The sequence below is a fragment of the Carassius gibelio genome, chromosome A15 (assembly GCF_023724105.1).
Source record: "Carassius gibelio isolate Cgi1373 ecotype wild population from Czech Republic chromosome A15, carGib1.2-hapl.c, whole genome shotgun sequence".
Classification (NCBI taxonomy): Eukaryota; Metazoa; Chordata; class Actinopteri; order Cypriniformes; family Cyprinidae; genus Carassius; species Carassius gibelio.
Genome location: NC_068385.1, coordinates 5,685,474 through 5,710,842, shown reverse-complemented (window position 1 = coordinate 5,710,842; position 25,369 = coordinate 5,685,474). Strand labels below are relative to the sequence as shown.

The 25,369-nt window shown below is 38.4% G+C and overlaps 1 protein-coding gene across 2 annotated transcripts in view; it reads left to right on the top strand.

Moving 5' to 3' along the window:
• Positions 1–25,369, top strand: part of LOC128029012 (roundabout homolog 1) — a 236,621-nt gene that overhangs the window by 168,614 nt on the left and 42,638 nt on the right. For both annotated transcript variants that reach the window (XM_052616455.1, XM_052616456.1), the window contains exons 5-8: positions 18,176–18,333; positions 23,070–23,190; positions 24,012–24,150; positions 24,269–24,396. In XM_052616455.1, the coding sequence (XP_052472415.1) occupies positions 18,176–18,333; positions 23,070–23,190; positions 24,012–24,150; positions 24,269–24,396 (546 nt within the window). The remainder of the gene's footprint in view (positions 1–18,175; positions 18,334–23,069; positions 23,191–24,011; positions 24,151–24,268; positions 24,397–25,369) is intronic.

The following is a 25,369-nucleotide window of genomic DNA, read 5'->3' as shown; positions in this document are numbered from 1 at the left end:
TATATATATATATATATATATATATATATATATATATATATATATAAGTGTCTATCACAACTACCTGTCAACCTGCATTTGTAACATCTGAGATCTTCAGACTTTGATGTGTGATACGCAACATTAACTTTCCACCAACAAACCTCTTGATCACTCATCCGGTTTATGGGTGATTCTCGTGGTTGCTTCCATGAGAATATTCTCCTTCAAGTCCTCCTTTTACCCTGATGCAGGAAGTGAGTAAATTAGAGGGCAGTTGCTTCAATTTAAGGCCAGTTAGATGCCTTCCCCTCCCTGAGCTCTGTCTCTGCAGATGTTATCTGTGGAGAAGCACTCAAGAACACTCTTCAAGACAACAGAACCGATTATTGAGTGCGGAAGTCCTCAATTTGTGGGAACAGACCAATATAAACATGTAAAATGGACATTGAAAGGAATGGATAAACAAGCGCTGAGCAGTTTCCTGAATACATTTCAAATGAAGGAAACAAAAGGATCTTTGTTCGGAAACCTGGAGTTATAGTTACTAAGGGCCTTTAGTTTCATTTGGGTAACTTATCATGGATTTTTTTAGCATATATATATATATATATATATATATATATATATAGATAGATAGATAGATAGATAGATAGATAGATAGATAGATAGATAGATAGATAGATATAGATGTTGTGTAGACATTTATATATTTAGATGATATTTGTTGATGGATGGTGAGGAGCAGTTAACAATATATGCTAGTAGAGAAGAGACATATACAGTATATGAATATGTACAGTAAACCTGGATCTGTGATGAATTGAGGTTTTCTGATTTTTAATGAGAGGCACAATCTTTGGAAATTGGCTCGTCATCAGAGAGGTTGGATCTCGAGTCACCTTGGGCTCAGGGTCTTTGCGGTTGTGTTAGAAACACGGATAAGGCCGCGGTCACATCCCCGGTGCGGGACACTGTTCTGTCTCAGCCGTCGGGCTGCGGGCCAAAGGCTCAGGGGTCGATCTCCGGAACTACACTCTTCCATCTGGCTTTCATTGAACTCGGGAAGCTAATAAGCCCATGCTGAAGCTGCTCTGGGACTGAGAGCTTGTTAGGATTTCTTTTTTATCCAACCATCAGCATATAAATTGGTAGGGTTGCTTAATAGGTCTTCTTTTGTTTTTAATTGTTCCCAAATTGTTGCTATGCAATTGCTGAGGTGTTAAGCACATTGTTACAGTATACCACATTCTGTAACAATGTGCTCAACACCTCAGCAATTGCTAAGGTCTTCTGACCAAACGTTCCCATTATCTAGTCTCTACACTGGAAATGCTCATTGAGTATTTTTGTCTTATTTTCCAGTTTAATCCAGTCACACTTTATTTTAATAGTGAGAATTGATCGGTAATCTAAAGTGTTACCACAAAGCTTGGAAGAGCCAGGACAATATTTAATATAACTCTGATTGTATTCGTCTGATAGAAGAAAGTCATATAAACCTAGGATGCCTTGAGGTTGAGAAGATCATTTTTGAGTCAACTATCCCTTTAGAATGTCATTTTTTTGCAATGTATGATATTTTGGATATTCAGGCCTCAATGCAAGTGTATTTTTACTCCTGTTTCATTAAAATTGCATGTCTCAATGGCTTAGAAAAATAATAGCACAGGTTTGTTGAATGCATTTAGCATTACTGCATATCTTTGTATGGATCAGTAGTTATGATGTTTGCATTAGCAAGCACCGCTAATAATATACATGTACATGTAGAGCTTCAAATGAAACGTGACTTGAGTTCTTCGAGCAGATTGAATGTTGGATGTTCGGTGAAACTGAAAATGGATTATAAGTAGCAACACCACTAATAATGTACAAATATATCTTCAGTTTCACAGAACATCCAACATCCATTCTGCTCATAGATCTGTTCGAGCAACTCAAGTCACGATTCATTTGAAGCTTCTCCCATGCGCTGAATATGTGATGCTTATCCTCAGAACTATTGAATTCTCTAGGTTTTAGCACAGCCTGTTCAAAGCTGAAGTGTGTGATTTTTGAGCACCAAATTGAGTCTCTGCATATTAAGCTCGGATTGGAGACTGTATAACAATGAAGAGATGGCACACTTCACCTTTAATTGAAATATTATGGCGTGTCTCTGGTGATCAGCTGTAAATGGGGCATCATCACAGCTCTTTTGGCACAGGAACGCACAGGAGAAGGATGTTCAGGAGGTGATATCTCACATTTAGCAGCTCTGCCAGCGATTGAACTCTCTGCTCCGTGTGTGTGTGTGTGTGTGTGTGTTTCTAGCTACATGCACATGTTTTTGAATGAATGTCATGCTCCATCCATCTTCCTGAGTTATTTCATTTTCTCTCCATTATTGTAGTTATTGCAGTGAAAATGAAAAACACCTCAGGTCAGGAAATTAGCTTTTCATGTTTTTACCCTACTAGTCTCTCTCTCTCTCTCTTTCTTTTTTTGTCACTGTCTCTTTATCTCCTTCAGACCCATCAGCATAGTTCAATGATGGAGTTACTTGAATTTCTGACCTCGTCACCTCAGAAGGAAACAGATTTGGAGACAGTGATGAATCCCAGACGGCTGAGGAGCGTGAGATATGATGGAAGTGTGAATGAGCGGCGCTGACGGGTTATGTGTGGACTTCCACAGGGAAGGCAGACGAAGAGTTTTTGTGTTTGCTTAAGAGCCGGTCAGAACTGAAAGGCTGTGATTTTGTGGAGACAGAGACACGGTGGTCCGATTGAGTGCTGTCCAGAACAAAGTTAAGCTGCCAGTCGGTAACCGGCAGAGAGAGGACATGCTAATAACTGTCAACAGTTTGGAGATTGAATCAGGCACGCACAACTTCTAGTCTTCTTTGCAGTACCTTGGCATTTGACACCAAATGGAGGTTTGTGTTTTGTGTTGTGTTCATTTTTGGGTCATAGTTTGTACGTTTCGAGAAAAATATCTTCTAAATGTGTCTTCTAAGTGTTCCTGTAGCTCAACTGGTAGAGCATTGCGTTAGCAAGCAGGCTAGCGCAAGGTTGGGGGTTCGATTCCCCGGGAACACATGATAGGTAAAAATTGATAGCATGAATGCACTGTAAATCGCTTTGGATAAAAGCGTCTGCTAAATGCATTAATTTAATTTAATTTAATTTAATTTAATTTAATTTAATTTAATTTAATTTAATTTAATTTAATTTAATTTAAATCAGTATTTCATCATATGACATGATAAAATAATAAATACATTTAAAGAATACATTTTTTTTATTACATTTTACAAAATTTAGACTTTTTTATTTTACTTTGATTTAATTAATTGTTATTATATAAAATATTTCCACCCCTCAATGTGCAAAATTAAACCAAATATTCAGCCTTTTTATTTATTAAATATTATAAAATGTATTTTATTGAAATACATTATTCACTGCAATTGTCATTTAAGACCCCCCCCCCCCCCCCCCCCCCCCCGAAGGAATCGTTAGCTTTAATATTTCACTGTTTTTCTCTTAAAAGTATGTTTTAATTCAAATCGAAAAACCCTTTGCTTATCAACCATTTTTGTGTGCAGCAAGTTAACACTTGTTGCAGTGTGGCATTTTGGCAAAAAAAGCTTTGACAAAAACCAAGTTTTTTTGTCTTTTTTGTCTGCTTTTTGAAGAAACAAAAAGTTCCTGAAGTCATGAGTTGATAGAGCGTGTCCCAGGATCACTAGAGCTCAGATGAAAGACTTTTGTGTGGACTTATTCAGGGTTTCTTAATCTGTATCTGGACGGATATCTATCAACCAACCCACCGGCCTTATTTACAAGGTCTTCAGGTTGTCATCTCCTGCCCTCATCTCCACATCCCGCTCAGACCTAGAAATCAGAGGCACCATTTTTCATTCAACATCCTTGATGTGAATAACTCTGGGTGGTCTGAAAAGCATGGGAACAATGTTCGGAAGAGTCGACTATTTTGTCTGAATAATGCATGGGTTATGTATAATCAAAAACCGTAGCTCTTTATTATACAATTTTTCACGGCTGGACGACATTTAGGTGCGGGAGTGGGAACCGACAAGAGTAAATCCTGCTCATGTCGAGCATTTGAGATCCCGACTGCCTCACTCACGCCAGTACAAACAGAAGTGAAGTCATCTTCACTTTGCCGTCCCGCTAAGAGCAGCACGCTAGTCGGCCAACACAAACAAAACTGCTGGTGACCTCCGGTGCCTGTGAGTTTTTGCCAGACACACTTTTATAGCTCACGTTAATCAGCCTCAAAATCAGTTAAAGTGTTTTATGTGGCCTTTGTGAGTTAGGGATTCGGTTTGAAAAGAATTGGTTTGGATTTAGACAAGCCAACATTTACTCACACGGTGTCCTGAAAATTCTCGAACTCTTGACCAGATTTGAAAGTTCCTTCTGCGGTAACGTCGTGACATCGATAGGTCCCGTTTGAAGAGCAGGTCTCTCGACTTAAACAATGCTTTAAAGAGTGTGCGATCTAATTCACGTCGTCACACGTAGTCTGCGGTCGGCCCGTGACCTCACCGAGTCTCAAAAGCTTTTTCCTCTCAAAGGCAGAGATGAAACGGCACTGTGATTGTGGCTGGAGGATGGTGGAGAGCTTCTGAGGGCCTATTCTCTCAGCTATTCACACATCAAAGGTGAACGTCAATGGGCTGCTTCGTATTGTCATCTTCTTTTGTGCCGTGCAGGTGTGCTGCTCCGCTCCAGCAGATGTAGAGCTCCAGATCCTGTGCTTGACAAGAGGAACATATACCCCCCCCTTGAGGCATTCAAAAGCAACAGGAGAGGATCAGGTGTGCGGGGCCTGAAATATAACGTGTGGACTGACGGTTTGGGCTTAGTGTTAAATATTTAACTACAGATTTCGCCTGTGGCTTGGGATTGTACTTTATCTTGCTTTGGGAAAGTAGAGCAGCTGGGAGGATTGTTGAGTCGGGAACGTTGCCCCCATGGAGAATTTTTTTTTTTTTTGGCCCGCATTTGACTTTATGCAGTGAGGGCTTGTTTTTGTTTTCTTTGTTTAGAGATAGCAAAGGTTGCATCTGCCCTGCTGGATCGTGTCTGGTCACATCTTCTAGCATTCGGAGCGGAATACAATGTAGCGTTTTAGCTCGCTGATGCGCTATCAGTTCTTGTTTTTCATATTTTGGTGCATCTTTGGAGTTTCTACATGAAACATTGAGGCACTTGAACTGACTCTTTTGGTCTTGGACTGAAATCAGTCTCTTATCTTTTTGCAGCATGTGGAACGCAGCAGAGTTTATCTTTTCCTGTCATCACACTGTTTGTTCTGCCGGCACTGAACAGCCCTTTGGTGAATCTGTATGGTGGCTCTTCATCTCTTCACTGGACTGTAAAATTAGACATAAAAATGTCAGTATATAAATAAATTAGTTTATTGTTTTTGTACTTCCTGTCTTGTTGACACGTCAAGCTCAAACTAAACTGATAATTTTTTTAGACTTAGTATTATTTTTTTTTCTAATTATAGGCATTAGAAAAAAGCATTTTATATATGGAAAAATTTTAAGAATAAAATTTTCCAATGATATATATATATATATATATATATATATATATATATATATATATATATATATATATATATATATATATATATATATATATATATATATCCTATTGTAAAAACAGCAAATTAGATTCTAATTAAAAAGTTTATTTTAGTTGAATTCTTGAAAGATCGATTAGGTAATTTTATGACTATTATGAGGTTTTTAAAATGAAAAACAAATAAATAATAATAATAATTTAAATGGAAACTATGATCTTGGATAACATTGCCAGATACCCAGTGGACATATTTTTAGGATATTTTAATGTACAGGTATCACTTTATCGTTTAATTTGTTAACATCATGTAGCTTCATTAATTAACATGAACTAACAACGATAAAATACAATGAAAAAAAAGATTAAAACAGGCATTAATCTCAGTTCGTGTTCATTACAACTGTTACTAATACATTATTAAATTTTGTCATATCTGTTCATATTATTTAACAAAGACGAGTTAATATAAACTTACAATTAACAGTTGTATTTTTATTAACTTATACTAACAAAGATGAATAAATGCTTAAAAATGAATTAAGGTAAACTTGTTGTAAAGCGTTACCAGCATACATAATATTAGCTGAAATATAAAATGATATAGACAAAGTGGGAAAGGTACAAAATACTAGTGTTTTTCTGTGTATTTTCTCTTTAAAATTTTCATATTTGCTAATACAGCATGGTGATGCTGGGTTGGGGACAGGCCAAAAAGCATATTTAAGATAAAAGAAAAGAAATAATTCATATAAAGTTCCTAGTTCATGTCAGCGTGTTGAGTAATATATAAATGTATATTTATATTAGTATATAGTTCAAGCTGTCATCAGCAATCTCACACAAATGGTTCCGTTTTGTAGAATGAGCCACATATTTTCTCTAGAATATCAGACTAAATATCAGACTGATGTTTGGATGAAAGCACATGTTTTCTGCTAATGCCTCCTCTGTTTCTCTCTTCCTGTCTTGGCTTGATAAAAGGCACCAGCGCTCGGGACCGTCCGCTGACAGCAGGCTTACACAGGCCGCTGGAACAAACACTCCGCTACTTTACTTTGGCCAAGGATTTTCTAACATCTGTCGCTCTCTCCATTCATCTTACACTCATTTCATTTCCTCCTATTTTTTTCTCTGTAGCTTTCCAAATGTCATCATCTAACCAGTCGCTGTACACTACATATGTGTTTTACTGTAGTCTTACCATGGCATTTGTGCGTTTTTATCTCTTAGTTGTTGTTTTTTTTTCTTGGAAATGAATGGCTTATGCATTGTTCTTCACTTCCGCTTTATGACACCAAGCCATCTGCACAATGACGATTCGGCAGGACAGAACATCTGCAGTTACCCAAGCAGATTGGAAACAGGCTTTAAAAGAACAGTAGAAAAATCAAAATTGAATTAGCTATCATGATTGCATTATTTAATCTGATTAATATGAGAATTGTCAATTATGTTGAGCATTTTTAGTCAGTTGGCATGTATGATGTTTTGATTATGTGCAAACAAATCAATGAAATTGGCTGTAAGTATGTGTGGAAAAGCTGGCGATACAGAGATGTATTTAAATATGCTGGTGCTTCACTGATGTCCCATGTGCTACCTTTGTTTCGAAGGAGAAAACAAGGAATGTCATCAGAGGAAAAGCCTGGCTCAGCACCATAAATTTTTAGGAATATTCCGGATTTTAGTAGTCCTACATTTTGGCAGGGCTCTATAGTGCCTGAGGAAAAAAAAAAAAAAAGAATCGTAGATCATACAGCAGAATGTCTTTACGATGTACAGTAGCAAAGTCCGCTGTAAAACATGAGGAGAAATCTATTGCTTTCCTCAGTGGCGGATTCTGAGATGACCTGCGACCCAGTTTTCCACAGTCTTCCCACATTGTTTGGCTTTGTTGTGGAGCTCCGGGAATATTGTAATGAATTTTGCAATTTCAAAGCAACATGCCTGTTTGCTTGAGATTGAGGATTGCATAAGATAATATTTGTTTTCAGAGTTTATTTGAAAGATTATATTTCTTACCCCACTGGCAAATAGTTTTTTTCTTTTTATTTTTTAAAGCATAAATCTAACTAAATGAAGGGCATTAGAGAAGGAAAAAGAGGACAATTGCTTTTGAAAAGTTGTTCATTTGGATAGAATCAAGAGAGAAGTAATGTTATGCCTTTTAGAAGAAAAAAGTAAAATAAATATTTTATAATATTAAAATAATAATTATTATAGTCATCATTATTTTGTAATACGTATTTCTGTTTTGTTTTTCAATGTGCATACTCTCTCTCTCTCTCTCTCTCTCTCTCTCTCTCTCTCTCTATATATATATATATATATATATATATATATATATATATATATATATATATATATATATATATATATATATACACACACACACACACACACACACACACACACAGTCTGGTGCAAAAATCTTAGGCCACTTGTATTTTCGTCAACAAAAAATGGTTTTAAGTCAGTTATTTCTGTTTTGCTGTAGTGTGTCAGTATTAAACATTTACATTTCTAAACATAAGTTTTGCCATTAATTGTAATAATCCGGTGAGATTTTTGTTTGCACAAGGAGTCTGACAGCAGTCAGTGCTCCACACAGAGATCTGATCTCACCATCATCAGTCTGTATGGAAAAACACGAAGAAACAGAACAAACTGAGACAGACTCAATCCAGAAGAACTGTGACAATGTTTCCAAAATGCTTCAAGAAACCTACAAAGACCTGCAAGAATGCATGCAACACTACCATCACATAATATTTCCATCTTTCCACTCTTTCCACATTGCTTTCTCTCTCTCTCTCTCTCTCTCTCTCTCTGTCTTAATCCACAGCCATCCTCTCTGAGTCTGAGATCCTTCTTAAAGATAGGGGTTGTTTCATCTTCCCCAGGCTCATCTGGTAGAGGTTAGCAGGCATGTGGAAGCCATTGGGCTGAAGACCCGGGCTGATCAGAGAAAGATGTGCCTCTCTGGATCTACTGCTGCACATGTTTGAATCCCGGGACCCTTATTTGCTCGGTCTCACTTTTTTAACATTCCTACCCCTCTCATTATCTCATTCCCTCTCCAATTACCCCCATCTCTCTCTCTCTCTCTCTCTCTCTCTCTCTCTCTCTCTCTCTCTCTCTCTCTCTCTCTCTCTCTCTCTCTCTCTCTCTCTCATTTGTAATCTCTCTTTCCTTGTTTGAGAGGTCCGGTGAGGAGTCTTTAGTAAGAAATCTGATAGATTGTTTCAGACAGTCAATCGCACTGTTTGCAGTTTCTTCCTCAGTGGATCTACCCACTTTTGGGCGTTTTTGCACCACCGGAACTGGGTGTAATTTTAGTACCGGACTGTCTTTTTTGAGAACCAAATTATTTCCTACTCCAGAGCAGGGTCTAACCAGCACAACTGGTACTTCCCGTGACGTAAGTATACACTGATTGGCCAGACGCACTAGAAAACACCCTCACCCACCATGATTTAAAATGCCATGTAAACACACTGTAAACATTGTGACAACTTATTTCACAAGTATTGTTTAACAGTGATAGATAGACAAATGTTGCACTGCCAGTTGTGCTTGGAGATTCTTAGTCCTCCTTTCTGTTCTTTCAATCACTTTACATATAAATCGACATTCCATGTCCATGATTGTGAAACCTGCGATACACAACAAAACACAGTTCTTTGTTAACATTATTGAACGTTGCACACAAATGATGTCGCTGTTGCCCAGCTAAAATCACTTCCTAGTACACACTCTTGGTGCGGATGCAACCCTTTAAATGGTACTGGGAAATAGTTCACGCAAAATAGTTCCATTGCTTTAGTACTGTACATTTAGTTTTGGAACTAAAGTGGTGTGAAAGACCCTATGATAACTGGACTCATGAAGTCATGGGACAACAATTTTTGAACACTGAGGCATTAAATAATGGCTACTGTTTCACATACTATTTTTAAAAACTAGCTACTTTCAGTAAGTAGTAGGCTAAAGTTCCATTCCCAACATAGCCTGAGTGAATATCACTGTCTGTCTTACTGTAACCTTCACGCTCTTTGTCACTCTCTCTCTTCTCTCTCTTTGTCTTACAGTATTTTATGACAGTAAAAGCCTGTATTATGTTTCCTACTTATGTGACTGACGTAATCCCAGATTCTCATCTTATTCAGTGCATTACTGTCTGTTACACACTCTCTCCCATTCTCTCTCTCGCACATGGACTGTTCGATTGTTCCAAAAAACAGCTTGCAAAATAATTAGTTACAGATACACATTGCCAAATGGATACAAATGATCTCAACAAACTAAAATCTCAAAACCAGCTTAATTTTTTCCACCAACTGGCTTTACAATATTTTATAATGTACCACATCTTCCTAGAATTCACCATGGAATAATGACCATTCCAAATGAAAGGTATGGCATTAATTTTAGCATGCCAATATGAGAAAACGAGGCTTTAAACTTGTGTTGAGAGTCATATGGAATGTTAATACCTCTTAAAAATACCTCTTTTACTGTCTTTTATCCTTTGTCTTTTACTGTTTTCCCTTTTTTCTTTATTTTAAATTATTAATTGATCATTAGTAAACTAATTTTTATTTTATATTTTATGTCATTTTATAAAATAAAATCATGGTGGTAAACGTGTGCACAATCAAATGAACAGAGAACATTATTTTTTTTTTCATTTTATTTTATTTAAAAAACGGTGTTAAACGAGTTGCACAATCAAAATGAAGAGAGAATATTTTAATTATTTAATTATTTTTATTTAAAAAAAGAACAAGGTGGTAAACTTAAGCTGCACAATCAAAATAAACATTTTTAATTATTTTAGAAAATGAGGTTTAAAACAACACGTGCATGAACATTTGTCGCATAAAAAAAGTTTTATAATCAGCCATCATAGTAGTAGGAAGGTTAATAAGAGAAAGTATTTGACATTTCTGTTTGGTCATTTGATTGGTCAAATCCTTGTTGAATACAACATACTTTATATAACTGAAATGCATAATTTTTCATTAATTTTTTCAAAAATCACTTGCATTCCTTTGTGTAAAATATTTAATTTAACAAATGACTGAGTGCACCTTTAAGAAGACCTCACTGGCTGATCTTCTTAAGGTACTTGGGATATTTTTGCTGAACAAACCGAAAAAATGTAAGAAAAACAAACCAAAGTGGTAACCAGCACTTAGCTGAAACCACTGATCCTTTCTTAGCGATCGCACTGTAACTCAATGTCCTGATATATCACTTTACCCGTCATGCTGCCAAGACTCAGTATTGGCCTTAAGAATAAATAATACATTTGTACTAGCAGCTCACCGCAGTCCCTGATCTCCAGACCCACGTCTCCAGAGTCTTCTGACGGGAAACCAGAACACGGTCGGAGCAAAGCTGGATTAACCCACTCTCCTGCTGCTATGGGACGCACAATCTACTTTTGTATACGTATTTATGTTCATTTTATGTGGATTTATGAAGATCTGTTTGGTGTTTATGGCTTTGGCTCACTAAGACGTGTATCTGTATGTAAGACGATGGAAACAGCACACAGGCTGGATAACTACTACAGCTGTTGGCTTTTCTTGGCACGCTTCCTGCTCCAATCTTTCACACACGCACACATTTATTTCTGCTCGTTACTCATGGTTGCAAATATGTGGAGATGGTTGCCCAAAGCTTGTAGTATCTAATCCTTTTGTCTGATTTAGCCTATTTGTTTATGCGTGTAAAAATCAGATTAAGTATGCAGCAAATGGCAATTTTGGTGCAAAGCATAAGAATAAAGCTCAGAATCAAGCCAATAAACAATACAATTTTATTCCAAACAAAAGAAAACCCAAAACGGCTACTTCTGACCCGTGTCTACACCATTATCTAGCCACAGATGACAACTTGTAGAGTATTGTGTGGTGTGTTACGTATGTAAGTGTGTGTTTCTGAAGACTTCAGGCTTATGTTACGGTCCCCGGAGCTCGATGGCCCTCTGCGTGCGATCTAGAGGTCATCCTGCTCACTGTGCCTTAGGCATTTCTGCTTTATTTTGGAGGAAAATATCTGGAACAGACAACAGTACGCCTGTGTTCGCACTGACAAGAGCTTTCATTTGCTCAACTGTAGTTTTCTAAACAAATCATCCATTTGTCCCACCGGTTTTGCAAGTAGAAACTGGAGATGAATGTTTAACTTGAAAAGCTCTAACAAAAGGCCAAATGTAGCCACAAAATTTGTTTAAATCATTGATTAAGGTTTTTTTGGGCTGACGGGTGATCTAAAGTGACTTGAATCATATCATAAATCTACCGCCCATAGCACTCGTGACTTTTGCACATGCAAACACCTTTCACATTTTGATCAGAATATGCTAAATTCTAGTCCAATTTGTCTTCGATTTTCAGTGAGACTCATTTTATTCTTGCCGTCCACTAATTGAAACTGTCGTTCGTTGTTCTCCGCTGTGGCGGTTTACCGTCGTAGCTACATGAGGACCTGTCAAATGCTCTGCTGCATTTCTCTTGACAAAAAGCCCTCTACACAAAACACCACCATCACTCAAGTGGGCCGTTATAACTTGTTTGGACTGTATATTTGGAAGCGTTGTGTTTTTATTACAACGTTTGTTTACCCCCTCGCCATCAGTGCAACCCTGTTGTTTGATGACGATTGTGAACACACACCCGGCAGCGATTCTGTTAATGACAGCGGACGCTGAGCACTGTGGGAAATGTGACAAAGGCTTGATCAAACTAATAGCTACTTGGTGTTTCGTTTGCCTCCGAGGTTAAAAGAAAACGGTTGGGGACCATGCAAACAGTGTGTTTTCAAAACCAAGCAAGTTATATCTGATAAATGATATAGTACTGTTTGTTTTAGCTCTTTTAAATCGAAAGTTAGCAGAAAATTCTGCTACTTAAGCCAAACCAAACCTGTATGAACACAAAATATATTTGAAAAGTCAATGGGGTTCAAGCAACCACGGAAGAAAGTGCTCTTTTTTCTGGTTTTAAATGAGAAGTAAATGATGATATAGTTTGAGAACTGTCCATTTTCCCAGAATGCCTTGCTGCATGCTTAACATGACCCTGAACGTGGGTTGGTGACCTCCTGCCGTTCTTCGAGTGCCTACGAACAGCTCTGAGCATGTTAATAAACAGGTCTGTTAAACAGACTCTCTGTCTCGTGCGCTTTTTAGGGTCGCCGTTCTGAATGAGGAAGGGGCTCCTATCAATAGCTGTTTCCTTTCAGGTCCTCTTCCACTAGTCTTGATGAATTAGCCCTTTTCTTAGTCCGCCACCATAAAATAACAGGTCCCTTAAACCTGACAAGGACTATTAATCAACCGAAACCTTTTCCATTCGATTCCAACTGCATTAAATTGGCATCTCCAGTGACTTGTTAAATGTTTTTCGTAATCGTAGCCAGTTAGGCCAAGTTTCAATCCCTTACGCCCACCGAAACGATGTTTCCCTCAAATGTGTTTATTGATAGTAGCGTCATTGTTTAAATCTCTTGATTGGAGCTTCCCTTTTTTTTCTCTCGTAATCCCTTCTTGCTGGAACCAGCCAGTTGGGGAAAGTTCAGCATAGTCTCCCAAACTCAAGTCTTTTCATCCTGATTTCATCCTTTTTTTCTCTCTCTGTTAACACTCTTTAGCGCTCCCAAATGAGTTACAAGACCCTCTAAATCACCCAAATGAAGTACACTACATGTCCTGTACCGTGTCTACCACCCCTAAAAAAACAGGTCACTAGGTAATTGAATAGTTAAGGGAGGACTTGTCCTTCATCAGCACCAAGCAAAGCATATGGCAGTAAAATCCTGCGCCTGCTGTTTCATTTCCACAGGCCCCCTGAAGACTAACAGACCGTGGAGGGGTTGAAAAGAAGCCTTTATTTCCACACACACATATCAGAGAACGGGCTGCGTTTTGATCTGAAACGCCACTGTCAGTCATGCTGGTTAAGTATTTGGGTGCTTTTTTTTTGGAGAATTCGGTCATTGCTGTTTATGTACGCTCTATGGCACTGTTTACCCCATCGCCAGATGCTGTACACACTCTCGCACATGCTCAATAGAAGTTTTCAATATTGCTTCGTTTCCTTTGAGATCCCACCCTGCGTCCCGTCTCCTCCGAGACACCTGATCCTCGCACACACCAGACCTTGACTGTCCCACCACATGGGCGCAGGAGCAGGGGGTTAAAGCCCCGTAGCAGGGGGCCTTCCTTTGAAGTCGAGACTCGCCGGGAGAGCAGTATCAGCTGCGGTGAGCTAAAGAGAAAGAGGCAGAGTTGTAAACCCCAGCGGACGCAGCAGCTACAGGCAGGGTTGGCTCGATGTGAATGCACTAGTGGGTTCGTATCCCCCAATCTCCTCTCAGCTCTCTGCTGCTAATGAGAGCAACATATCGATCCACTCTTTGAGACTTTAGGCAGGTATAGTATGTCCTCTCTAAAATGTGCAGCATTTCCAGCAGCAAGTTCTGGGCCTCACATGCACCAGAGACCCTGCAAACAGCGGAAAGGGTTGGAGCATTAGGCAGTGATGAATAGGTGGGCACTCATGATGGTTTGGTGGAAAATAATGGAGGGAGAAACAATGGAGGAGGCATTTGGGGAGGTGGAAGTAAACTAGAGATTATTGTAGTTTGAATGCCAATGTGGGCTTTATATATTTATATTTTTGCCATTTGTAGCTGATTTTAGGGCTGTAATTTGAGTGAAACAATATATTCACATTTATGTGCTTGTGGTTGCCTATCAGGAAGTGATTAGATTGTGAAAAGTGTGCATCACAAACCAGAATGGAGCCAGACTGAATGCTATTTAAAAAAAAAAATTACTAAATAGCTAAATGGCATTGACCAAAAGCCTGTGCAGGCTAAGTGACGTCAATGAAATACAAAGTCATTGTACAGGAGAGCAAGTTATTCTGTTTTCTTGGAAATGTTGTGCAGTGATAAATAATTAGCAAAAAAGTATCCATTAAAAAAATGTAGTTGGGTGGATAATTACTTAAAGATTTAATAACGCTGTTGAATATGACATGCAAATAAATAAAAAATAATACTATGCATTTTTATTTAATTATTTTATTCATACAAAATAGTAAATTAAGTTGAATTATTATTATTATTGATAATAATAAATTAAATATTATTTTGTTTTATTATTCAATGAGTAATTTGAATATTTATTTATTTTGTTATTATTATTTTACTTATTTATTTATTCATTTAATGACAAAGTAGAAGAGTTTTATTATCGGCCCTATATCGTTTATCGGCTATAACAATAATTATTAGTGTGTCAACTAGAATTTAAATCTGGTTCATCTCTATGGTATTTATTAAAAAGTACAGCGGTATTGGCATTTGATGCTGTCATTATTTCATGGTGCCGCCACAGTAGTTTTTGTAATGGCAGACATGCACATAAACATTTTTCTGGCAGTTTCGTTCAGCTCTCCATTCTTCAGTACTGTTTCTTTTAGCGGGTGGTCTCAAGTGTTGGATAACCAGCAACTGGCACAACTCCAGCTTCGATCTGACCTGCAATGGTGCGGTGACCCGGGGTGAAGAGAGTGTTCTAAATGAGGTCTCGCTCATATTTGTCATCCCCACATTTTTGTATTATGTTTAGCAGGCACCATGTGGACAGATGATCCGGAAAAGAGAGGAATGTGCGCTGGTGTTCCGTGGGTTCACATCTGGGAATGATTGCATTCACATGCGCACATTGTTCATGTGGAATTGTTCTCGCAAAACTGACGTCCGCGTTCTAGTTTCTGTTTCTCCAAATATTCTCACGTTTCCGTAATTTTGTCCCAGTGACATTTCGTCCTGTACGTGATGCCTTGTTGGACATATGCAAGAAGTTATCGATTGTTTGGGTGAAGTGATTGAACATGATGATGTTCGCAGTTCCTTTTCATTTCTAGAGCAGAATTCCCCATGGTTTGAAACCTACAAACCTGAAATGTTTGTTGAACCATATTTCTTTTTGCTGAACACATTGGTTTTGCAGTGGAAAAACAGGTTCTTGCTAGTTGGGCTGGTCAATTTTTGTAGTTTTTCTAGTTTAGAACGGCCTATAATGCTATTCTGGCTGTGGTTAGGCAGTCTAGTGTGGACAAACCAGCATCCAAAAACACAATATATCTAGTCTTTTCACCATGATAATGCTCAGTAAGCATCTAAGCATGTAGATATAGTGATTACAATACACATTATTCTTATTTAACTGCTGTATTTGGATAATTCCCCATTGTTTCTCTTCAAGAGTATGTAGATTCCCAGTGGAAAAGGCCCACAATCCTGTTCTTGACGGATCTTCCCGTGTCTTTGCCAGCTCTGGGTTTTTTGAAGTGCTTTTTTTTAACAAATCTCCAGTTCCCAAGTGGCTCCAGTAGAACACTCCAGAAACCCTCAGTTGGTGGCTCAGCAAAATCCATTTCATTTCCGCCCAACATAGCTCGAACTATCATCTCTCTGTAACCAGCGTGTGGTATTAAATATTCATTTCATTAATGTTGAAGGCATATCAACACAAATCTCATTTTAATTTGACATTGCCACATCTGTTCCGAATTTCTGTGAAGCATGAAGTTCTGCAAATTCTGGAAACTGAACAGCCACATTTAGTTCAATGTGATGATTTGGATGGCAGTGAAGAAGCTGAGCAGACTTGAAACTGTTTATACACCAATGCATCAGTAGTATTTGGTATCATTCAAAACCGATATGGCCTATATTTGATCATTAATCATGTAATTAAAGGTGATTATTTATTTAATGTATTTTTTTATTTAGGATATACAACCAACATAAGTTAATAAGTAACAAGAAACCATGAATTGTATAGTATAACCCAAGTCTTAATGTACATGTTCTTCAAAAATCTATCATTTGTGTTTCACAGACAAAAAAAAAAGGTTATATTACTTTTGTTGGATTAACTCTATAAAGTGAAGTGCTTGACTTCTCTCTCTTTCTCTCTTACCATCACTCTTTCTGTCTCACTTCAGTGGTTTATATCATTTCCAGGACTCTATTCCCTTTTTGTAGACACATGTTCACACACACACACACACACACAGAACTTTCCCCACAAGACCCTGTTAGAGAGGTTATCAAGTTTCTCAGCTCAGGGTGCAAATCAAGCGTGGGCTGGTTTCACACAACTGTACAAACTCAATCCAAGTTTGTTGATCCGGTGAGAAAATCAGAATCCCAGTGCTGATCCACGGACAGCAAACACAGTTCACATTAGACACTGACCCTCATCTCTCTCTCCACCGGCCAGTGATCTTCTGCCCTTCATGTGTGCTGTTCCTCTATAGACTGCCTAATTATGCCGGTCGGGGAAACGAGATGCCTGTTGAAATCCTTGGCTGGAACGAATGATATGCTTGAGAGATTGTTACAGAAAAGTGACGGAAAAAAGAGAGGGAGAGAGGAGGAGAAGAAATGATTTCCATTTCTTTACACCTCTTTTCAGTGGGGTAAAGGGGGACTTTTACCTGTTGTGACACACAAGCAGTAGAAACTGGAATCATATGGCCAATTAAGTGCTTAAAGTCTTAAAGGAATTTGGAGGCAGTCAGGAGTTCAGGTTACCTTGAGCATCTCACTTTGATCTAGCGCTGAGGTTAATCGTGCCGACGGGAATACGTTCAGGAGCGTGAGAGTTGAAAGAAGTTGTGTTTCTGTCGACTTGCACGTACCTGAAATGAAAAGGGGAGAAATACTGATTTGTGCTTAATTCTCTTCTTAAGTCATGAATGTACTGTGCTAGTTTCATGTGAATAAGTAATAATAATAATAATAATAATAAATGTATAGTCAAATATATATATATATATATAGGGGACATTTCTGATGTTTTTGTACACTTTATATATATCCTTTGCAATAAAGTGCACAAAAAAAATCAGAAATGTGCATTTCATAAACAAAAATGGTTCATTTTGATTTCACATTGACTTTAAATTACTGTACAGGTTGGCAGCTGACTAGGTTTTGGAAAATATCTCATTTCAAGCTGCTATGTTTCACCACGTGTGCCTTTCACGTGTCATGTGTATATAATTTAAAGCATTGGACTAATCTAATGTGCTGCTGCACAGTATCTACATGACACTGAAAGGAAAGCTGCCTTGAATTAATGGGAACGCTTTAAGCGAATCCATCAGCAGGCTAACTCTCAAATATACATCGAGTTTGTGTGAGCAGATATTAGATGTTATTGCACACTTGAGCAGTGGTTGATGAATGATGAATGTTCGATCTTCACTGCTCACTTGTGTCCCGCATTAATATCACTTACATGCAGGAAGAGCACTTTATGTTTCAAACCCTTCTTTGAGTTTTTCTAGCTAATGTAAACAGAAGTTTTAGGTTTAATCTTTGTATGTTTGAAATAGATTAGAGGAGGTTAGTGCTGGGCAAGAGTAGAAAAATATTCCTCTTTTGGTTTCTAATTTGTTATTCCTCTCCTTTAAACATTGACATGAGTGATTTCATGATAGAAATTCTGTTCGTGTTTCTGATATCTGTTTTTCTTTCTCTCTTTTTATCAGTTCTTCGAGATGATTTCAGACAGAACCCTGTGGACGTGATGGTGGCGGCGGGTGAGCCAGCGGTCATGGAGTGCCAGCCGCCCCGCGGACACCCAGAACCCACCATCTCCTGGAAAAAAGATGGAGTCAACATAGATGACAGAGACGAGAGGATAACGGTAAGGATATCTGACAGTGTTTCCCGTAACCCTGACTGGTTAGTACTGGTTTGGTGCTCAACTAGCTGGTGCAAGAGCCTTGTTTTACACTGGCTGGTTAAAGTTCGCCCAGAAATGGAAAATGAAAAAGTTTGTTTCTTCATAAATCAAAACAGATATGTAGAAATTACAAATTATATTTCTTGCTCACCAATGTATCCTCTGTAGTGAATGGGTGCCGTCGGAATGAGAGCCCAAACAGTTGATAAAACCATCACAATAATCCACAAGTAATCCACACCACTCCAGTCCATCAATTAAAGTCTAGTGTAGTGAAAAGCTGTATGTTGGTAAGAAACGAGTCCATCATTAATGCTGTGTTCACGCCACATGCGAATAGAGCGTCTGGCCTGAATGAGTTCAATGTTAAATCAATGCAAAGGCGCGTTTACATTTGCATCTGGAGGTCTCGCGGCGCGAATGAGGCGTTTAGTGTGTTGCGGAAGATGCGATTTCGCCTCACTGGTGCGAATTGAGCGTTTCGCATGATACGCACATTAAGTGCAAATGGTGCTTTTTGTGAATTTAAGCGTTTGACGCGAATTCGCGTCTGCATAGTTAAAAAATTTGAACTTTCAGTCAATTTGCACTGCGTTAACCAATCAGGAGCCTGCTAGGATACACTCATTCAACATGGAGGAAAGACTGATGTTGTCAGTGAGCAGTCAACCGGAGCTATATGACAAAAGTTCATATTTCTATAGAGACAGGAATTAAAAGGACCTATATACGTATATATATAAAACATATTAATAGATGAATTGAATAAAGGCCAAAGATAAGAAACGTTTCATTTTACCCCAAACAAATTATATTTTATCTTGACCCACTAAATAGACATCAGAGCCAGCGGCAAATGTCAGAAGGTCTAGCCGAGGTGAGGCTGCTCTCGGTGGATCCATGATCATGGAGCTCCCGTTGATCGCATCTGAATTCGCGTCTGTTGTGAAGTTAATTTCACGTGCGAATGCGAATGCAAACTAGATGCGGTAGACGCGAATTTGACGCTATATTCGCGTTTGGTGTGAACACAGCAATTAAGACATTTAAATTTAACCCTTTGACACATATGATCACCAGTGTAATCACTATATAACGTGCTCAGCACATGGCATACATCACAACTATTAAGTGTTTTCAACCATATAATGTTTTATATTTACACATAAGTATTAGCAAAATGTTCATTTATAGTTTGTAAAATACATGTCTATCGGGAGGATTAATTTCAATGTTGTTTATCCCACAGCTCTGATTTAGCGTGAAAAAACATGGCGGCACCCATCACCCATTTTAGATCAACTAGCATGGTCATACTAAAGGTGTATAAACCAGCAAACACGTTTACTTACACATATTTGAGAATTGTGATCAGATCAGATTACAGATCAGATATTTCATAATATAATGAACATGTTTGTGAATATTTTGAATATCCCATCACAAAACTGACGATTTCAGCAAAATTACTGCTTAACTAAAAATTTATTGGAAGACAGTGTAAGTGCTTTAATAAAATTATGGGCTTCACGTTTCAGCGTTGTGCTTGCAAATGAAACCACATCCCTTCCTCATTTCCAATTTAGAATTACTAACAAAGACCTTCTGATTGTTAATAAAAAGAGACACAGCAAAAAGAAGTTCCCTTGTTTAATGCATGTGGATAACAACTGCTTCTGCTGCATTTTTCGAGCAAATGAAGGCCGATCAGGGCTTCTGCTGATGAGGGTTTAAACTGCGTCACGTCCTACTCTGTCAGGGAAAATTAATGTAGCCCATTCATCTGATTGGAAGGGCATGTGGGAATGAAAGTTTGCCTTCGCAAGCATTCACGAGCCGAAAACTTGCACTCTGCCGATTTAATGAAGTCTTTAAACCAGGGCCACCAATTAGGTTTTTCTAATTAAATGTGTTGGAAATGAAGTAACGGGATCAATCAGGCCTCTTTTGTCGTTAAAAGCGTGATGTTGATGTTCATGTGCTTGTTTTCCATGTGCATTATGTGTGTAGAATAAAGCTAAAGGTGGTCTGAGTGGGGTTTGTTATTTTTAATCAAACCATAGACAGGGTTTCTGTGAATACAAATTCAGTGCTGAGCATTGGCTTAAAAGGCAATAAAGGAATGTGTTACACATTCCAGTGTTCGGACAACATGGAACTAAGATGTTGGTGGAATGCGATTGTGTTGATTATGATGAAACTGAATCAAGAAAGATGAAGTCTGTTGTTGTTTTTACTGCTGGTCTGTGTGTGTGTGTGTGTGTGTGTGTGTGTAAGTGTATGGTTTATCTCCAGTCTGCAGTCTACAGTGTTGAAGACAATAAACTGTATGGTCATCACACACAACACAAAACACGCACACTAAAAAAACAAAGCACCACAACCACCAACACAACAAAGTATATACTTAAAGTATACTATGTATAGTATAAAGTATACTATGAGAAAATTTTATAAACTGATGTTCATTAAAACATTGGCTCAACTACATCTCTGCATACAGTAATGAGCATCAGCATTATTCATTCGTTTTGCGTTCCACTGTTATCTCTAAATCAAAGCGCTCCAATTTGACCATTAATTGCTTTTCAGCAGTAATTGCTGCAGTCTGCTCTAAAATTAACCGGAGCAGTGCGGCACATTGAGACTGACGCTCCGTATTGTTTCGCAGCGTTTTGTTCTGAGTGTGTGTGATTATCTGGCCTGCTGAATGACTCCACACTGCGAGCCCTGTTCGGATACTTCTGCTCAAGCAGCGTTGCCAATCCACACAAGACAAAAGGCATGCGAATAAAGCAATCTCCCAGAGCTCAGACTGATCGCATCCTCAGCAGCCGTCCTGCTGTTACCTGAGGACGAAGGGAGTGAGGGAGGCTTCATTGACTGGACCGAGAGTGAAACAATCCTGCCCTGATTGAACTCCAAATATGTGTCTGTGTGCTTGGGATGTTTGGGTAGTTGGATAAGCTGCCTATCTAGACAACAGTTTTTAGGTTTCATGACTTATACCACATGTATTTTTACCAGATAAAGCACAATACATTTCAACAAGCAGCTCACTATCTTTTGAAATGGAGCTCATGATTTTTCCTGAGGCACATTCTCATTGTTCCTTTGGTTTCAGCCTCTTGTTTACTGTATTTTCACTGCATTCACACACACACACACACACACTTACTCCTACATCTGACCTGACCTTGCCTGCTCTGTGAGTCTTGTGCCGTTTTAGCTGTTAAGCTCTCGCTCAAACAAACAGTAACATAATGACACTTCAAACCCTCTCCAACACCACGGGGTGGCCTAAAAAAACTCGCCCTCCTTTCTTCCCCTCCGACCTCTCCTTTGTTTAAAGACTCTTTTCCACCATTAATATTTAGAATTTGCGACAGGACTGAAGAATGCTTCAGATCGTTTTAGAACCTGTCCGGTTTGGAAGTGTTCAGAGATGTCCCATATGACCTGGTGATCCATCCATCCGTTTCTTATCGTTTCTTGGTTAGTTTCCATCCATCCATCCATGCATTCATCGTTTCTTATGTAGTTTCTGTTTTTTTTCCTTCTTTCCTTACTTGCTTCCTTCCTTCCTTACTTCCATCCATCCATCCATCCATAATTTCTTATGTAGTTTCTTTGTTAGTTTTCATCCATCCAAACATCCATCCACCCATGCATCCACTTATCCCTCCCTCCCTCCCTCCCTCCCTCCATTCATTTATTCGGTAGTTTCTTTGTTAGCTTATACTTCCACCCGATCATCCATCATTTCTTCTGTAGTTTCTTTTTAGTTTCAATCCATCCATCCGTTGTTTCTTATGTAGTTTCTTTGTTAGTTTCCCTCCCTCCCTCCATTCATCTATCCATCCATCCGTCCATCCATCATTTCTTATATAGTATCTTTGTTTTTTTCCTTCCACTCATACATCTACCCACCCATCCATCCATCCACCCATACATATACCTTTCCCTCCCTCCATCATTTCTTATGTAGTTTCTTTTTGTTTCAATCCATCCAATTTTTCTATTCAATCTATCTCTTTGTGTTTGTCATCTCTTCTACAGTTTTATCTGTCTGTGCATTCATTTATTGTGAATTTCGAGCTGTGACATCCCGTTTTAGTGCAGAATTGAAGATTGTTTGTGGCATTTGTGCACATGATCTCATAAGTGCATAATCTGTCTCTAATTTGAAAATGATGGGATGTACAGCGAAAGCCTCTGGTCTTTATCACTGAGACTCTGGTTACACATTCCACATGTTAACCACAGTCAGATCCAGCCGCTGGACTCAACACTGACCGCAGTGAATGCTAATTAATGAGACATGACATGATCTGCCATAAAGTGAGCCCACATGGTGACCTGTGTAAGTGGAGGCAGGTAGGGGGCCGCAGGAGAGCTGCCAAATACTGCTCCCCCTCATTGACTCTCGCCGTGTGGTGTCCTGATGCAGGGGTCAGATTTGGTGTGTGTGTGTGCGATTTTGATCCACTCGGGTTCATGGGGACCCCCAGCTGCCCTTACAATTGCCTGAGAACAAAAAAGACCTCTTTTGGCATGAAATCAGATGCCTGGGTAAATATAAGCTCAGCTGAATAGCCACTACACTCATTTACACACATTTTTCATATATATATGTATATAAAGCTTTATGAGTTTGACCTTTGATATTGAAATATTACATATTTTCTTTCCTACAGATACGGGGAGGAAAACTAATGATTACCAACACCAGAAAAACGGATGCAGGGAAGTACGTGTGTGTGGGAACCAACATGATGGGGGAACGGGAGAGCGAGATCGCAGAGTTGACCGTTCTTGGTACGTTTTTGGTATATTTCTGCTTTAATCTGTGTATTTCAATATATCAGATGTCTGATTCTCAGATACTCCGGCACATGATCTGCCTTCTTTACGATGCACGTGTTTATATAATCAGGTTCCCACATAAACCTCTGGTGCATTCGATTGTGGAAACGCATGCAGATGGATTCACTTAAACACACACACACGTCGTATGAAGTGTTTGTTTATGGGCAGAGCAGGAGAGAGTCCAGATGTTTAGAGTTTGTGTGCTTAGCTGTAGAAAGACTCCAGCGTGTCATTGACCCTTGTTTAGGAGACGTGGACCCATTATTCTCAGTTTGCCAAGAAACAAATACCAGCTCACACTTCACACACCCCTTCATTCCCAAATACACCCAAAAATATAAATTCATCGGTCATCCAACACCTTAACATATCAGTTTACACTACCCAACATCAGAGCGGTGACCTTTGACCTTCTCTCCGTAATCCGTGCAACACAGCCGTCCTCATCTTCATCACTGTCAACCTCATTATTCAATGTCTGCTGGCATATTTAGAAATGAAAAACATCAAAAAGCTCCTCTTGAAATGATTTTTCGGTGTATCCAAATAAAAGGATTACATGCCGAGATACTAGGAATCTTATTTTATTCTTATGAAGTGCAATAAAAGTGCTCAGTGCATGTTAAAATCAACAAACAGACGTTTCGGTCATGCAGGACCTTCCTCATAAGTAGTTCATAAGTAGCCAATCAAATCAGAGAAGTGAATATATCTTAGGGAAGGCTAGAAAACTTCTTGGATTACATAATAAGTTGTGTGTTTGTTTGCAGAGAGGCCCAGTTTTTTGCGAAAGCCGAGCGGTCAGTCTGTTTTGGTGGACCAGAGTGTGGAGTTCAGATGTGAAGCTCAAGGAGATCCCGTGCCCACCATCCGCTGGAGGAAAGAGGACGGAGATCTTCCCAAGGGAAGGTATGAGTAAGAACAATAAAATATGAATGGGAAATGCCCAGAAGGAAATAATGGTTTCTGTTCTTTAGAGTTGGAACCTCTTGCATGTGTATTTGTTTGTGTACCGTCATCTTCTCAGGCATGAGATCTGGGAGGACCACACGCTCAAACTGAAGAGACTGACATCAGGAGACGCCGGCACTTACACCTGTCAGGCGGAGAACATGATGGGGAAGACGGAGGCCAGCGCCACCCTCACCGTCCACGGTAAGAACACGCAAACATGCTGTCACTCATCTCACGCTGTTTGACAAACTGCTTTGATCCTGCCAGCACTTATCTCTAATTTGAAGTAACGAATGCCCTCAGTGGGCGGGAGATTGTGTGTGTGCTTTGACCTGCTTATTCACAGCTGTTAGCTTTCAGACGAACGTTTTTCTGCTTCGACAGCTTGTCAGGTTGCTTTGTCTGACTGGATGCTGGATCATTCTGAATATTCCTTATAATTTTTTCCTAGCTGTTAAAAAAAATATATATAAAAAAAAAAAAAAAAAAAAAAAAAAAAAATATATATATATATATATATATATATATATATAACCTTTTTTTTTAATATCTAGGAAAAAAAATATATGTAAAAAAATTATATATTTCTGTATCCTGTGATTTGCACGAAATGATTTCTGTATTTTTTTCTGACAGAATAATAATATTAGAAATATTCATAATTTATATTAAATATAGATACAATCAGTCAAATTTTGTTGATTTTTGTTTTATTTAATCAGTAATCGCAATTCATATTTTATCTTAAACTTGCTCTTAACATTTGTTTTCTTAGTAATAAATTTTTCCCAAAAATCTATTAATTAATTATTATTGTTATTATTTTTTTTTTAATGGAAATTATGTTACATCCTTGGTACATTTACATTTTATTTATTAAGAATAATAATTGTTTGTTTTAATTTGATACTTAAAGTTATTATAATTTAGTGATAATTAATTAATTTTGTTTAATAATTAGTGAATAAAAATACCACCAGTCCCTAGTGCATAAGAGGTTTAGTTGTAGAAACAGAACACACATCTTTTAGTCATGATGTAGATCCATTCAGCTCAGCTCTTTAGAGAACAAATGTCCACATTGTGTCCTGACACCCCTGAGCAGTTTTCTCCTTCTCTCTCTCTTTCCTGCTTCGCTTACAGCTTTTACTGGTTTTTACCGCTTCCAGAAATT